Raw genomic sequence first — 16,865 nt, forward strand, 5'->3', positions numbered from 1 at the left:
AAATATTATACTTCTTGGAGTTGGGCTGAAAACTGTGAAAAGGATTGATATAGTCTACTCTAATTGAACTCTCAAATACCCTAATAGAGCAGTCAAAGCTCTTCATAAAGAAAACATGTTCCTAAAATTAGTCTTAAAATGAAAAAAATAGTTACAGCAGGAATTGTAACCACTGACCTCTTACTTGAGAGCTGGTATTTACCACTGTACCAGGTGTCTAAAGACTGGTTATAAATGTTTCATGTTTATTCAACAGCTTTTATTCTAAAAACTTTGCTAAAAAGTTTTTTACTGTATAGACTGTTTTAATATGTTTGACTAAAAAGTTGATGTTTTAGTTGAAAACTTTTGAAACATCATGAAAACTAAAAAGACTACAGTTTCTAGGGGGCTGTGCCCCCAGACCTCCTGCTGCTAGAGATTACATCAGCCCCCTCACATCAACTACTTCCTCTTTTTACCCCCTGACATCACTACCAAAGTATGGAAGGACATTAGGGCAGGTTCATAAACTGGATGATTTAAAATCATCCTGTTGATCATGCTATTAATCATGTAGCACAGTATAGTAATAAGAGCCCCATAAGCACTGCAAAGGTTCATTTGTCCCTTGTTGTGCATGCTTGTGGGATGAAAAATCGGTCTAACACTTCTTTGATGATAACTAACCATATATTTTAAGTGTACATCAGCCTAAAAAATAATTATGTGCTCAGAGCGACTTTGTTGACTCAAAATGCTATTAATAAGTTTTTTATTTAACTGAATGTTTAAATAATTGGTGGATACCCTCAGTCAAGTATAACTTGACTATGGTTGATATTACAGGCCTAGCTAATTTGTTTAATGTCATTCAGGCCTGCAAAGCACCTTTTTGCTCATCATAGCAGCTACAATGTATGCATCATGGACTGACATACCTTTGTCATCATTTGTGTCTTTGTGTCTATCATATTGAGAGAAACTTTGGTGAATTTGGTGATTTGCTACAATTTTGCCAAAGTTTAACCAACCAATTACTTGTAGCACCTGAGATAAACTTCTTTATGGCTAAAGATTGAGCTAGAATTTGCCAAGTCTATTTCTCGTAATAAAATTTTGCTATGTGGCTATTCATTCAAGTTTCCCTCTATACGGTATTTTTTCCACTAGCGCATGAGTATTGATTCATGCATGGGTAGCACATCTTGTGTTAAATTGGAATTGCTTCACTGAGTGGATTAATCGCACTTCTTATACTCTTCGTAACTCTGTGTAATGGAAGGAACACAGCTGAAAACATGTGAAATAGCCACATCAGTTGATAGTCAATAGGCATTTAATTTTGATAATGCCATACTTTCCTTTGATGTAGCTGGTATGAGTGGGCTCACCAGTCATAAGTTATGCTACAGAAAATAAGTATATAAACTAACAAGAATAAGAGAAATTATAAACTTTAGTATGGATAATGGAGTGAAACAAGAGGTTGCCTACATTTCCAGTGGACATTTATTTAATCCCAACCTCATTTGTGCATGAGTGTACCCATTATGACTGAAGTAGGAATTAAATATGCACTAGTATAGCTGCAGGTAAAAATGACCTTCGTTTATTAATACCTTGTATTCCTATGTTCCCTTCTTAAATTTTAGAATTCCTAACCTTTCCGCTACAATAGTAGTAGTAGCTATTGGAATGGAAGTGACATCAAAGTCTTGGTCCTGCTTCTAAATTCTAATATAATTCTGGAACTACAGTATAAAGTAAAATTAATAGATAAGTGCTAACAAAGTATCTATAACACATTTAAATCATACCTTTTACCCATGTGTTAGTAGTACGACATTTGGTTGTTAAATATTCACTGTTATGGTTTCATTCAATAGCTGGACTGACTTGTATAGATGTTGTTGATAATGTTCAGCAAACTCCTGATAGTCAGCTCATTGCTAATAGAACAGTAATTGTTCCACGTCTCAACTTTACTTGTAATGGTAGGATAACCAACATCAGGGTTAGGATAGATACTCCTACTGAGATACCTAATTATGATAACACTGGGACTAATCTTCCTTATATACAAGTATGGAGACAGTCACCAACTTCACAACTCAACTATAGTTTAGTTAATCAAGTTCAGATACAATCAAGGCATCTCAATACTCAGTCAACCCAAGCTAACATTCCACTTACTGGCAATAGCAGAATACAATTTCTATCTGGAGATGTTATAGGATTTTATAATCCACCTGATTCTGGTTATGTCACTAGAGATATGCAAACACCTGGATATGTGATGTATGTATTCATCGGATCTAATGCTTCATCATTTTAATCTTAGTACTGGCATCATGTCTGATAGACGACAACCATTGATCCAGTTCACACTTGGTGAGTATGGTGACAGTCTTTTTGTGTGCTGAGTATTATACACTTCAGTATCATAATGTACATAATATTATGTAGATATTCATCTATCTGTTTGTACTGCACCTTAATTAAATTTACTTAATTATCAACCATCATTTTTCTTAAATGTTTCATTTGTTTAGATATTCAGTGTAATAACCTCACTACACCATTCAATGGAGAGATAACATGTAGTTCTGGTAGTATAGGAGTAGGTTATGAGAGAGACACTTGTAGTTTCACTTGTAACACTGGTTATGAGCTAACTGGTAGTGACACTAGGATCTGTCAGAGTGATGAGACCTGGAGTGGTAATGATGTTGTGTGTAGAAGAGGTATGTTAACACATCTTTATTAGTTCTTAACCTATGGTATGAGTAATACTATGCTATTCTTTGATATTATCTCATTGTGGTATAGGAATATAACAAATCACGAATTATACAATGCTGAATAGCCTAGCAAACTTTTTAAGTTTAGAAATTTAACAACTGCAAATGTAAAATACTTTTGTATAGCCTTAGCTGTATGCCTCCAATTTGCAACACAAAGAATGATACCATCACACCCTCACTATATCATCTGATGACAGTACAGCTGAACATGACAGCTATAGGACAAACTTTTTTGTAGTGTTTTAGAGTATATATAAAGCTAAAACATTAACTGAAGCATGCAGCTGATTCCTGGAGGGATAGTGAGACATTTACTATAGTTCTAATTAAAGCTTAACCATATCTATGAGTGGATGTGACAACTCCATGAGAGGTGTATACGTAAAGGAGTGGCTAGGCCCAGCAGCGATGATGTCTTTTGTACAGTTGGTTGCTGGGACCAACATCCAGAATCATGTAGTCTTGTTGGTAGCAAGATAGCATAGTTGTTAATACATGATATATAAGTGGTACATATGTTGATGTTGTATTTAATTAAATAAGCAAACCAAGACCATGGTTTGGCTTGCATGAGTGGTGCCTGATTTCAGTATACTGATGCTGGAAACAAGATCTTTTGCCTGTGCCAATATGATCCCCAGGTATGTACTGCTACAACTGTTGCAAATAGTTGCTTCCACATTATGGCAATGTGTACTTGTGCTTGACCAATGCCCTTGGAGCCATTTGCCACACCAGTATGCACCCCATCCACTAGTACCTGGTATGCACCTGTGTGTAGTTGTATTGGAGTTCAATGTTCTTCTAATATTGGTTTATTTACTAGTCAGTATGGCAGGAAATCAAGCCACTATCATAGTCTATATAAGCATCTAGTCCTGGGATGGAGATGTTTCACTTTGGTACTTAAGTATATATCACCTTCTTAAGAAACTTCTGCTAGCAGGAACCACACACACCTTGCATGCAAATAAAAACTCTTATCAATGAGAGGAGTTCTCTCTTGGTACATTTCCTGGGAATTCTATCAGGCAGCGATCACTAAGTCTGTGTCAAATATGCCAACGTAATAAAAAGCATAATAGGCTGGAGTGCTGTGCCAGCATAGTGCTAGCATATCAGGTGGATATTTCAAACCATGGAACTCAATTCCATGAAAATAGAATGATACTCCCTAATAGAGCAATCAATGGAAACTGCAATAGAGTACTAATGTGTTGTCCATTGCCCTGTAGCAGCTGGCTAGAAGCCATCAGCCAATACATCATGATGTATGCTAATGAAGTAACAATAGGCTATTAATTGCACACACTTTTTAAAATACCATAAGTAAACAACATTTGCCATAAGTAAGTAAGTAAGTAATGCCATGAGTAAGTAAGTTAAGAACATGCAGCCTTCACCTATAGCTGACCCTCAAGGCCATGACACCTCTTACCTACAACCCCTTAGATAGAGCAGTCACTTTGTAGTGAAATACTAGTCAGAATAGTGATTATTTCTATGCACATATGTGCTTTAGACCAATGTCCTTGGAACCATGTGCATGTGCACCCCATCCATGGGTATCTGAGGCATCCATGTATAGTTGTAGCTTAGGACCTAGAAACCAATGCTCTTCTAATACCAGGCTTTTTCCTGGACGTTGTGGTATGAAATCAAGCCACCATCACATATCCATACAGACATCTAGGGTGATTGTAGTCCTGTGATGGAAATGTTTTAAGTCTGTCATCCTTTTAAAAAAATTCTGCCATCAGGAAGCACTTTTCATGCAAATAAATTTTTCTATCAGCAAGAGGTGTTCTCTCTTGGTGTGTGATCTCAGTTCTAGTAGTAGTGCCTACTTTAGTCTCTATCGTTATGCTTGCTTCCATAGTAAGGGTATTCAGATGTATGTATGCCTAAGCAAGTAAGGGAAGTTAAAGGGCCATAACCTTGGACGGCTTAATACAGGTACGTAGGTATTGTACATCTCTATGCCATAGTTATGTTGAAAAATCCAGTGCAGTGAAAGACAATTAAACAGATAGTGTGCTTGTCATAGACCAAATGGCAAACATGTATCAAATAGAACTGTCGTTTCCAACATATTCTTAGCAAGTTCCACTACACTGGTATTAAATGAAAAGCATATTTCAGGTCAATTTTGTTTGAGTAGCATTCACTGTCCTGATTTATTAACCTGTGCCAAAAACAGTCCAGCTGTAAAAAAAGGCGAGGCCAAGAATGCACAAGTACATGTTCATGGGGTAACCAAGACATGATATCAAAATCTGGCCAAGAAAACATTTACAGTATAGGCACTTTTGTGCATTCATTTTCTATATGCTTCACATTATCACATCCAGCTAGCTGTACATGTGTGCTTGCAATATAAACAATACTACTGAGATGATAAAAGATGATTACACTACATTGCTACCAAAATTAATTTAACTAAAAATTTACAATTGGTTTCTACTTGGCCATCTTTTTGCACTGTATATTAAAATAAAAAGATGGCCAAGCAGAAACCAATTGGATTTTGGCCTGTGTCAAATATGTGAGCATAATAAAAGCATAATAGGCTGGAGTGCTATACCAACATAATGCTAGCATATTACGTGGATATTTCAAACTACTCCTTTGTGTTAGTAGTATGATATTTGCTTTTTAATTGGTCATTCATTGTTGTGGTTTTCATTCAATAGCTGGACTGACTTGTATAGATGTTGTTGATAATGTTCAGCAAATTCCTGATAGTCAGCTCATTGCTAATAGAACAGTAATTGTTCCACGTCTCAACTTTACTTGTAACGGTAGGATAACCAACATCAGGGTTAGGATAGATACTCCTACTGAGATACCTAATTATGATAACACTGGTACTAATCTTCCTTATATACAAGTATGGAGACAGTCACCAACTTCACAACTCAACTATAGTTTAGTTGATAAAGTTCAGATACAATCAGATCACCTCAATACTCAGTTAACCTACCGAGAAGCTATCATTTCACTTACTGGGAATGACAGAATACAATTTCTATCTGGAGATGTTATAGGATTTTATAATCCACCTGATTCTGGTTATGTCACTAGAGATATACAAACACTTGGATATGTGTTGTATGTATTCATTGGATCTAATGCTTCATCATTTAATCTTAGCAGTGCAAGCTTCACTCCTGATGGACGACAACCATTGATCCAGTTCACACTTGGTGAGTATGCATGGTGACAGTCATTTTGCTGACTATTATGTACCTCAATATCATATATACATAATTATGTAGATATTCATATACTGTATGCGTTTGTACGGTACCTAAATTAAACACCTTTTTAATTTACTAAAATATCAGCCATCTGTTCTTTAATGTTTTGCTTGTTTAGATATTCTGTGTAATAACCTCACAACACCATTCAATGGAGAGATAACATCATGTACTTCTGGTAGTATTGGAATGGGTTATGAGAGAGACACTTGTAGTTTCACATGTAACACTGGTTATGAGCTAACTGGTAGTGACACTAGGACCTGTCAAAGTAATGGGAGCTGGAATGGTAGTGATGATGTATGTAGAAGAGGTATGTTAACACATCTTTATTAGGCCTTACCAAATTATATGCATATGTTATATAGTTCCCTGTCCTTTGCTTACTGACCCTAGTAATGGTACAATAAATTGTTCACTGGGAGATGATGGAGTTACTTCCTATGAAGACATTTGTAGTTTCACATGTTACACTGGCTATGAGTTAACTGGTAGTCCTCAGAGAACATGTCAGTCTGATGGTAGCTGGAGTGGATCACCAGTGTCCTGTACCATCATTGAGTGTCCCTCATCATCACTACCAATTAACAGCATGTTGGCTGAGTCTTGTAGTAGGTCATATCAGTCAATGTGTGATCTGCAGTGTGAAGAAGGCTTTGATGGTAGTGGAGAGCCATCATATGTGTGTGATGTATTGAGTGATGGATCATCAGTAATGTGGATGACAAGTGGAGGAGGATGGAGTTGTGAAAGGAGTAGGTTACTGTGTTGTCTTTGGTGTTGTGTATTCTTTAAAAATAATTTGTGATATGTAGCACATGAGGGGTCATAAGAGAGATGTGTACTGTGCATAGTTATACAGTACAAGTTTCACTGGTTATGAGCTAACTGGCAGTGACACAGTATTTGATGTGATGTATGTGCCTTTTTTATTTATAGTTTTGTAGGAATTTATATTGTATAGTTTGTAAATCACAGTGCTGTAGTTTAGAAGTAGTAATTTGAAACCTCTACAAGTTTAGCAATGTAATTAAATTAGTTAAAGTTTACTAGCTTAGTACACAATACCGGATTTATTATTCCAGAGATTATGTCTGTATAATGACCTCATTCCTGCACTCAGTCTCACTGAGTGCAGGAATGAGGTGACTGTAAGTACAGCTAGCATTACATCATGGATTATAAGCTATACTCATAATTATGGTATGGAAATAGATGTATGGTATGTACCATACACATATGGTTGTACTGTATAATTTTAATGGCTTGTGCCATATACGTGAGTTGCAATAGAAAGGTATGAAAATGGCTGAATTAGTAAATGAAGGAAGCCCCATGAACAACTGATAGCTATATCTCAGCTCCCATTTGTAGGTTATTATGCTAAAAGTTGTTTATCCATGCACATAAGAAGCCTGTCACTATGTTCGTCGCTTACTGATCCTTGTAACGGAATGATCACTTGTAACAATGGTTATAAGCCAACTGGTAGTGATACTAGGAAATGTCAGAGGAATAGGAGTTGAAGTGGTAGTGAGATAATGAAGTGGAGATAAATGCATCTAGCTAATGTGACTGCATCCTTAAACATGTATATTTTTTAAACCTCATTAAGCTAAGTATAATTTATATGTAATTACCACTTTCACACCTCAGTTCAAAGGAGTCTCCAGGGCTACGTTAGCAATGTAGCCCAGTTGGCAACTTGCCTGGGCTACATCTGAATGTAGCCCAGGCTACAACTGAGCAGGAATTATATAATCTAATCAAAAACAGCCAAGCTGTAAAAAAAGGTGCGGCCCCCAAAAAGGCCATGCTGAAAAAAGATGTGAAATCCAAGGTGGCGGCCAAGAAATGGCTGTGATGGTAAGTTAATGGTTACATTTTAATAACAACAATTCAGGTGAATTTGGTGCCAAGACCAAGTGGCACAAAATTCACCTGAATTGTCGTTATTAAAATGTAACCATTAACCTACCATCACAGCCATTTCTTGGCCGCAATCTTGGATTTTACATCTTTTTTCACCATGGCCTTTTTGGGGGCCACACCTTTTTTTACAGCGTGGCTGTTTTTGATTAGATATCACTTCTTTTTGTATTTGTATACTGCAAAGCCGGCCTATGGCTGGCTTTGGGGCTTTTTTAACCCATGGGTTTTTTTTTCTTTACCACAGGTAGAAGAAAAGAACTTAAAGAAGATTTGTAATACTTCAATTATTTTTGATTTTATTAGTAATTATATACATTATATACATATATTTATTACATGCCCATTATTCCCCACAGGATATTTTTTTGCAGCTGATCTCTCTACCGGGTGACTTGAAATGTAGCTGAACTATATACAGGATGGTTTCTTTGTAGCTGGACTCTCTACAAGGTGACCTCTTCTAGCTGGTCTATCTACAGGGTGATTTGTTTGCAGCTAAACTCTCTACATGGTGCTTTCTTTGTAGCTGAACTCTCTACATGATGGTTTCTTTGTAGCTGAACCCTCTATAAGGTGACTTTGTCTAGCTGAACTCTCTACAGGGTGATTTTTTTGTAGCTGAACTCTCTACAGGGTGATTTGTTTGCAGCTGAACTCTCTACATGATGGTTTCTTTGTAGCTGAACTCTCTACAAGGTGACCTCTTCTAGCTGGTCTATCTACAGGGTGATTTGTTTGCAGCTAAACTCTCTACATGGTGCTTTCTTTGTAGCTGAACTCTCTACATGATGGTTTCTTTGTAGCTGAACTCTCTATAAGGTGACTTCGTCTAGCTGAACTCTCTACAGGGTGATTTTTTTTGTAGCTGAACTCTCTACAGGGTGATTTGTTTGCAGCTGAACTCTCTACATGATGGTTTCTTTGTAGCTGAACTCTCTACAAGGTGAATTCTTTTAGCTGATCTCTCTACAGGGTAATTTGTTTGTAACTGAACTCTGTACAAGGTGCGTTTTTGTGGGTGATCTCACTGCAGGTTGATTTGTTTGTAGCTGAACTCACTAAAGGGTGATTTGCTTGTAGCTGAACTCCTTGCATTGTGTCTAGTTTCTAGCTGATCTCTCTACAGGGTGATTTGTTTGTAGCTGATCTCTCTACAAGTTGATTTGTGTGTAGCTGATCTCTCTGCAGGTTGATTAATTTGTAGCCGATCTCTCTACAGTGTAATTTGTTTGTAGCTGAACTGTCTATAAGGTGATTTGTTTGTAGCTGATCTCTCTGCAGATTGATTTGTTTTGCTGAACTCTCTACATGGTGATTTGTTTCTAGCTTATCTCTCTACAGGTTGATTTGTGTGTATTACTAACTGATCTCTCTACAAGCTGATTTGTTTGTAGCTGATCACTCTGCAGGTTGATTTGTTTCTAGATGATCTCTCTACAGGTTGATTTGTTTGTTGCTGATCGCTCTAAAGGTTGATTTGTTTGTAGCTGAACTCTCTGCAAAGTGTTTTGTTTGTAGTTGATCTCTCTACAAGATGATTTTTTGTAGCTGACCTCTCTTCAGGGTGATTTGTTTCTAGCTGATATCTCTACAGGGTGATTTTTTGTAGCTGACCTCTCTTCAAGGTGATTTGTTTCTAGTTGATCGCTCTACAGGTTGGTTTGTTTGTAGCTGAACTCCTTACATTGTGTCTAGTTTCTAGCTGATCTCTCTACAGGGTGATTTGTTTGTAGCTGATCTCTCTACAAGTTGATTTGTGTGTAGCTGATCTCTCTGCAGGTTGATTTGTTTTAGTTGAACTCTCTACAGGGTGATTTGCTTGTAACTGAACTCCTTACATTGTGTCTAGTTTCTAGCTGATCTCTCTACAGGGTAATTTGTTTGTAGCTGAACTCTCTATAAGGTGATTTGTTTGTAGCTGATCTCTCTGCAGGTTGATTTGTTTTAGCTGAACTCTCTACAGGGTGATTGCTTGTAGCTGAACTCCTTACATTGTGTCTAGTTTCTAGCTGATGTCTCTGCAGGGTGATTTTGTTATAGCTGATCTCTCCACAAGTTGATTTGTTTGTAGCTGATCTCTCTACAAGTTGATTTGTGTGTAGCTGATCTCTCTGCAGGTTGATTTGTTTTAGCTGAACTCTCTACAGGGTGATTTGCTTGTAACTGAACTCCTTACATTGTGTCTAGTTTCTAGCTGATCTCTCTACAGGGTAATTTGTTTGTAGCTGAACTCTCTATAAGGTGATTTGTTTGTAGCTGATCTCTCTGCAGGTTGATTTGTTTTAGCTGAACTCTCTACAGGGTGATTGCTTGTAGCTGAACTCCTTACATTGTGTCTAGTTTCTAGCTGATATCTCTACAGGGTGATTTTTTTATAGCTGATCTCTCTACAAGTTGATTTGTGTGTAGCTGATCTCTCTGCAGGTTGATTTGTTTGTAGCCGATCTCTCTACAAGGTAATTTGTTTGTAGCTGAACCCTCTATAAGGTGATTTGTTTGTAGCTGATCTCTCTGCAGGTTGATTTGTTTTAGCTGAACTCTCTACAGGGTGATTGCTTGTAACTGAACTCCTTACATTGTGTCTAGTTTCTAGTTGATGTCTCTACAGGGTGATTTTTTTGTAGCTGAACTCTCTACAGGGTGATTTGTTTCTAGCTTATCTCTCTACAGGTAGATTTGTGTTGATTTGTTCATTGCTGATCGCTCTAAAGGTTGATTTGTTGTAGCTGAACACTCTGCAAAGTGTTTTATTTGTAGCTGATCTCTTTACAGGGTAATTTGTTTGTAGCTGAACTCTCTCCACAGTGACTTGTGTGTAGCTGAATTCTCTAGAGAGTGACTTAATTGTAGCTGAATTCTCTACAGGGTGCATGACTGGTTTATAGCTGAACTTTCTTCAGTGTGACTTGTAATGTTCTGAATCTCTATAGTGATATACTTGTCCACATGGTGACTTGCTTCTTGCTGCACTGTCTATAAGATTAACCGTTTGCAGCTGAACTCCCTACAGAATAACTTGTGATGTAATAAAATTCTATAATGGATTAAATAAATTAGCCGAATGCTCTATTAGGGTGACTGTTCTATTAGAGTATCTCGATCTCGCATTTGCTACACGTAGTTGGCTTTAGAATCATAACTCAGTGGTTTGTAATCCGATTCTTCTGTACTACTGCAAGGACATTCTATGAATATTATTCCAGCTATACACCGATTTTCAGCTCATTGCTCTAAGCGGTTTGCCTAGTAGGCGTGAAAACTAATACTTTTTATTCGTAAAAATCGATTGCGTAATTGTGACACAGGTTGGGTTTTGTGTCATATCTCCATGGTCTTTATCTCAATTCCTTTCAAACCACCAAAAGGCACTCCTACGATGGTTACTCCATCTACATAGCAATTTTCAACTCATTCCATGAATCTGTTTACCCTGTAGGCGTGACAACAAATCGATCTTGTTTTACACGAATAATCGGTCATAACTCCTGAACCATTCATCGGATTTGTACCAAATGTGATGCTAGGATTCGCCGTTGGACTCCCTTTCTGTGTGCCAAATTTCATGGCGATCGGAGTACGCGTTTGCTTGTTATAGCAATTTTTGCAAGTGTGCGAAAAGACGAAGAAGAAAAAAATGAAGAAAAAAAAATGAAACTTTGGCAGCTCATATCTCGGAAATGGCTGGAGCGATTTCCTTCAAATTTGCAATGTAGACTCCCCTGGCTGGCGGGCAACTGTGTAGCAAATTTGGTTCCAATCGGATAAGTGATCACTGAGATACAAAGGTGTGAAAATGACGTTTTCGTTCTTCCTGTCAATATACTCATGGGTGTGGCTTGCCGGCTCCTTGGGCCGCACGACACACTACCGTGTGTCTTGATATTAAGACCAAAATTGTTTGTGGGGATCACATGCACATGATTAGTATGTATGACTTAGATTTGGCCATGAAAACCACTCAGACAGAAAGCTTTTTGTTACCTTCACTGTCCCATGAGTTGAAAACATTGGGCTAAGGTGAAAAACTAGTGCTATAGCAAGCATTTCCACATGTTTTCAAATAATGGGCCATACCCACATTACTGATAATATGAAATTACCACTCTACATGAAATAATGACTTTGCAAGCAAGTTTACCTATCTGGCTTTAGTAAACTCCGTAACTGTGATTCATTAGCACTGATTAAAATGTATAACCAACATTATATTTCTAGGATTTGTATGTTTATCATATTGTTGAACCATGTCATCCTAACCATCCAATATACAGAGAATACTCGTTATAAACTATGTTGTTTTTGTTAATTAACAATTACCTCAACAAAGTTACAAACAACCAAGTCTGTACTTTAGTAAAAACCAACCTGAACAAACAATGGAATTCCCCCCCCCCCCCCTTCCACAAGGTGTCTTACACTCCAAAATACTATTCTATACAATTTACTCACAATGCATGCAATCCATTCCATAGCTGGTTTCTTTGTAATTTGTCCACTTTTTGCTGTTACACATGCATATATTTACTGGCACTCGTGTCCACCATGCCATGTCCAGGATAAAGCAGCCGACTGTTGACTTTACCTGTCTCCATTGATGTATAACACTTTCTGTATACTTTTCAACTTGAAGAACGATTTAACTCACGAAAGGTTACATTGCTACTGCATAACAAACATACACTAATCTGAGAAGGATCTGGTTATCTGAGAAACAGAACCTCTATGGGCATGTCCATTTTAGTACTAGCGTATCTTACTGTGAAACACATTTTACAAGTTATAGCAAGGCTAAAGTTTTATTCTATGGGTAAGTTATGGTGCCAAACTACCATAATATGATTGCAGTGGCCATTAATGGGTTAATACATGCAGTATATGTTTGTGACTTGTTTATGCTATACCAGGAAATAGCATGTAAGTATGTACCACTGACTTTCTCAATATTATCTTAGAGGTAACAAAAAAGCATACAGAAAGCATGTTTTGCTATTTTCTCACCTACTGTTTCTTTTCAGTTATGCTTATTGTACTTGATGTTATGGTCAACATTAATTTTATTTACAACAGCATGGTGTATTTATTTGTTGTTCCTGACTTGATATTATAAAGATAAATGTTGATTGGGCTTAAGTTGTGCTTTTAGTGTACAACAAGGGATGCAATGTATGCATCATGGACTTACTTTTGTCCTTCTTGTCCCACTTTTTATAATAGTTTTACAGTGCAATGGTATTTATTTAAGCTTGCGTCGATTTTGCCAGCATAATTTTAGGCGTAGTAGGGCATGAAAAGCATAAAGCATAATGCTGGCATAATTGCAGCATAATGGGCCCAGCACAATAAGTATAACTTCTGCTATAACAGTTAGAAAGTAAAGGGCTAACCTGTTTTTGGATGGTGAAATAATTCCTCTCAATTAAGTAGAAGCAATGCACTACACTAATGCAAGTTTACAATCGATGGAATAAACGCTTTTCATTGTGGGTTTGAGTTTTATGGGACATATGCAGTCACGTGCCAACTAGTACCAAGGCATAGCAAAGCAGTTTAGTTTAGCTTCAATCATTGAATTTGGTATCATATCTAATGTGTCACACCATATGAGTTAGATAAAACGTGATAATGATGATTATGATTGTTGAAAGACAATATCTACGATGAAAGCTCTGATGAATAAAATTAATGTTGAGTCAGATAGCTGCTTCTTCTGTAGGGCTATGACAGTCCATACTGAACAATAAGATGGCTTTTCACCAGTTGAGCTGTGTGGGGTGTTACAATAAACCCAATGGCCTCCATGTATGTACTGATCCCATGTATTGCAGCTTGCTTCCTGAGCATGGATTTAAGTGTACGATTAAAGTATCCAACTGCTCCATCACATTCAGGGTGGTGGGCGGTGGTATTTAACTTCTTAATACCCAATAGTTCACATACATCTTTCATCAGGTGGGACAGCAAATTAGTTCCTCTATCAGAAAGAAGTTCCCCAAATAATGGTACTATCTCCTCAACCAATAGACAAGCAATCCATACTGCTTTCGATCAGGGGTGAGATAAACCATTGGCCACTTGATGAACAGGTCTTGAAATACAACCACATACTTGTTACCTCTTGTTGTTATCGGTAATTCCATCACATCAACTCCAACTATTTGGAATGGACGTTCAGTGGGAATAAGATGGAGCGAAGGTTTCTGTTTACTCCCCGCTCCTTGGGAAATGGCACATTGGGGACAACTCTGAGCATAATCCATGGCATCTCTGTCAGATACGATCAACAAACCATACAGTCGCAGTGATTGGTGGCTGTGATACAAGATTAGCGATACTGACATCATCTCTACTGGAAATAAGTGCCACTTGGACTTCTTCAGTACCCTCATCCTCAACAGGCGATGGTAGTACTGGTTGTCTAAATAAAGCATCTGCATGACAGTTGCTCTGTTTAGATCAGTAGACAATATCAACTTCTTGTATTCCACTACCATATACGTACCTTACTCCACCACCTAGCATGTTTCCCATTCAGATTAGGAGCACCCAATACAGCTTTCACTGCTGCATGGTCAGTGTATACCGTCACTTTGTGGCCATACAAGTGGTATTGAAAATGTGTTATTTCCCACACAATGGCTAAAGTTTCAAGCTGTTATGGCATAATACCTTTCACTAGATGACAAAGATCAGCTAGCATAAGCTAACAGGTGAAGCCTGGAGTCATCCTGGAACTGAGATAGTATAGCCCCCAGTCCCATTTGCTAGCGTTAGTCTCAAGCACAAACCTTTTCTAAAATTGGGATATACTGGTACTGGTGATGTTAACAGCCTGATCTCAATTCATCAAAAGCTTGCTGCTGTCCAATTAAATGGAGCTCCCTGTCTGGTAAGACCATAAAAACGCTGCATAATTGGGAACAAATCTTTAACAATGTAAGGCAGAGACAATTATAATTTTTTTTCAAACCCCAGTGAAAATGTTAGGCAACCTAAAGCATTACCTGACATTGATATGCTAATGTTTTACACAATTCATCATAATAGGGAAATCCTTACAATACATTGACAGAATAGAGTGACTCAACCTAAAATAATAATACAATCATTGTTGTCAAATTGTGTTTGCTATTATTGACAATGCTTCACTATAAAAACTCTACAACTTTCTTCTATTTTGATCTGACATTTTGTCAGGCAAACCTCTGTAATCTATACAAAAACGAAGGTCACCATTTCACTTTCTAACCAAAACTACAGTGCTAGCCCATGGACTCTCCGATGGCTGTATTACTCCCTCAAACTGCATTTTCCTTAGCTGGTTAGCAATTTCTTGTCTGGCTGCATAAGGTATTCTGCGGACTGCCTGCTTCTTAGGAGTAAAATCATCGGTATCAATACTAAATTTAACCAGACCAGTTTCTCCTCATTCTCCTTCTTCAAGAGAAAACACATCATGATGACTAGCTAATAACTCTGCTAACTGCGAACTCTCTTCCAGTGTAAGATTAGGGTTAACATTACATAATAACTTCATTTGTTGTCTCCTCCACTGTACTCTCTCATTGGTAAACTCACCATCCTCTACTACATCTGATGTGTCCTCTAGCTGTCTCAGTACATGACACAATTTGAACTTAGGAAGATTAACCATACTTACATCCTGGACTGTTCTTAACTCTTCCCCTTTCTTCAGTAAGTGACTGGTCTTACTGGTATTTGATGCCACTATCACAGCTATTCCATCCCTATCAACCTCTAACAAAGACTCTTCAATATGCAACATATCTACTAGGGCTCTAATAGTACTGTACCTCTATGGCCAATAATTTTCACTGGCATCACAGCTATGTGTTGTGCTGGAAGTTGAATGGACTGTATTATCTTCACTTTATCCTTAGAGATTGATCTACTGTGCCAGCTATACCAATGGTCTGATATTGACTTGGGGGTGATACTGAACGATTCCCAATTCTTAATAGACAGTTTCAGACAACAGCAACCGGTCAGGTGCCTTGATCTTCACATAAACTGTAGTACACACTTTCCTGTCTTCAAAGCCAATGTCAACTTCCATTTGTCCATCCAAGACAATAGGCTGCTTGTTGTAATTGAAAGCTCATTTATTGGCAGGTTTAAAATCCTCCTCCTTCAACCCGGTGTATTGACTACTGTCTTAAATAAGTCTCCACTTACAATACTAATGTTTGAGCCTGTATCTATTATACCAGTTACAGGTACTCCCTCTATCTCAACAGTAACACTCAGAGGACTACCCTCTTCACCTTGACAAGTGCCCTGACCTGCAGTTGGAGACATAGGCGATTCTAAGGGGGGGCCAGGGGGGGCCAAGGCCCCCCCGTTAAAAAATAACTTTTAAAAAATCTTGGGAAAAAGTTGCTGTATAGATTGGCATTGTTATTTTTAGCATTTTTCATGTTTTTAGAACAAATTTTAGGCTGTTTTCAAGCCTTTAAATTGCAAAAATCCTGCAGCTTCTGGTGCACCCCCAGACCCCCCTGAAAATTCTACTTTATACTATAGCCAAACAACAATAGTTATGCTGTTCCCTACTGGCCCCCCCCTGTAGGTCAGGTCTAGAATCGCCACTGTTTGGAGATGTAGTTGAATTTGATGGAAACAATATTTCAACAACCTTTTGAAACTGGCTTTTCTCTGGTGAACTAGCTTCCACTACTGAACAATTACTGCCATGAACAACTCTGTTCTATTTTGATAAACTACTCTTTCCCTCACTTTCAGTTTTCTGTACTTTGCAGTCTCTTGCTAGATGATTTGGACTGTTACAAACATGACATCTTGGCTGTTGTTTATAGGGTTGCTTCAATTTACTATTGTCAGTATTCTGTAGAGATTTCTAGTTGAGGTT

The 16,865-nt window shown here is 37.7% G+C and overlaps 1 protein-coding gene across 1 annotated transcript in view; it reads left to right on the forward strand.

Annotated features, from left to right (window-relative positions):
- The first annotated feature begins 2,227 nt into the window (after nt 1–2,227).
- LOC136257629 (P-selectin-like) overlaps nt 2,228–16,865 on the forward strand; it is a 29,597-nt gene continuing 14,959 nt past the window's right edge. Inside the window, exons 1-5 of the mRNA XM_066050884.1 lie at nt 2,228–2,373; nt 2,535–2,726; nt 5,480–5,992; nt 6,165–6,359; nt 6,415–6,801. Coding sequence (XP_065906956.1) covers nt 2,283–2,373; nt 2,535–2,726; nt 5,480–5,992; nt 6,165–6,359; nt 6,415–6,801 — 1,378 coding nt within the window. The 5' untranslated portion in view covers nt 2,228–2,282. The remainder of the gene's footprint in view (nt 2,374–2,534; nt 2,727–5,479; nt 5,993–6,164; nt 6,360–6,414; nt 6,802–16,865) is intronic.

The sequence above is a fragment of the Dysidea avara genome, chromosome 6 (genome assembly GCF_963678975.1).
Source record: "Dysidea avara chromosome 6, odDysAvar1.4, whole genome shotgun sequence".
In the NCBI taxonomy this organism is placed as follows: Eukaryota; Metazoa; Porifera; class Demospongiae; order Dictyoceratida; family Dysideidae; genus Dysidea; species Dysidea avara.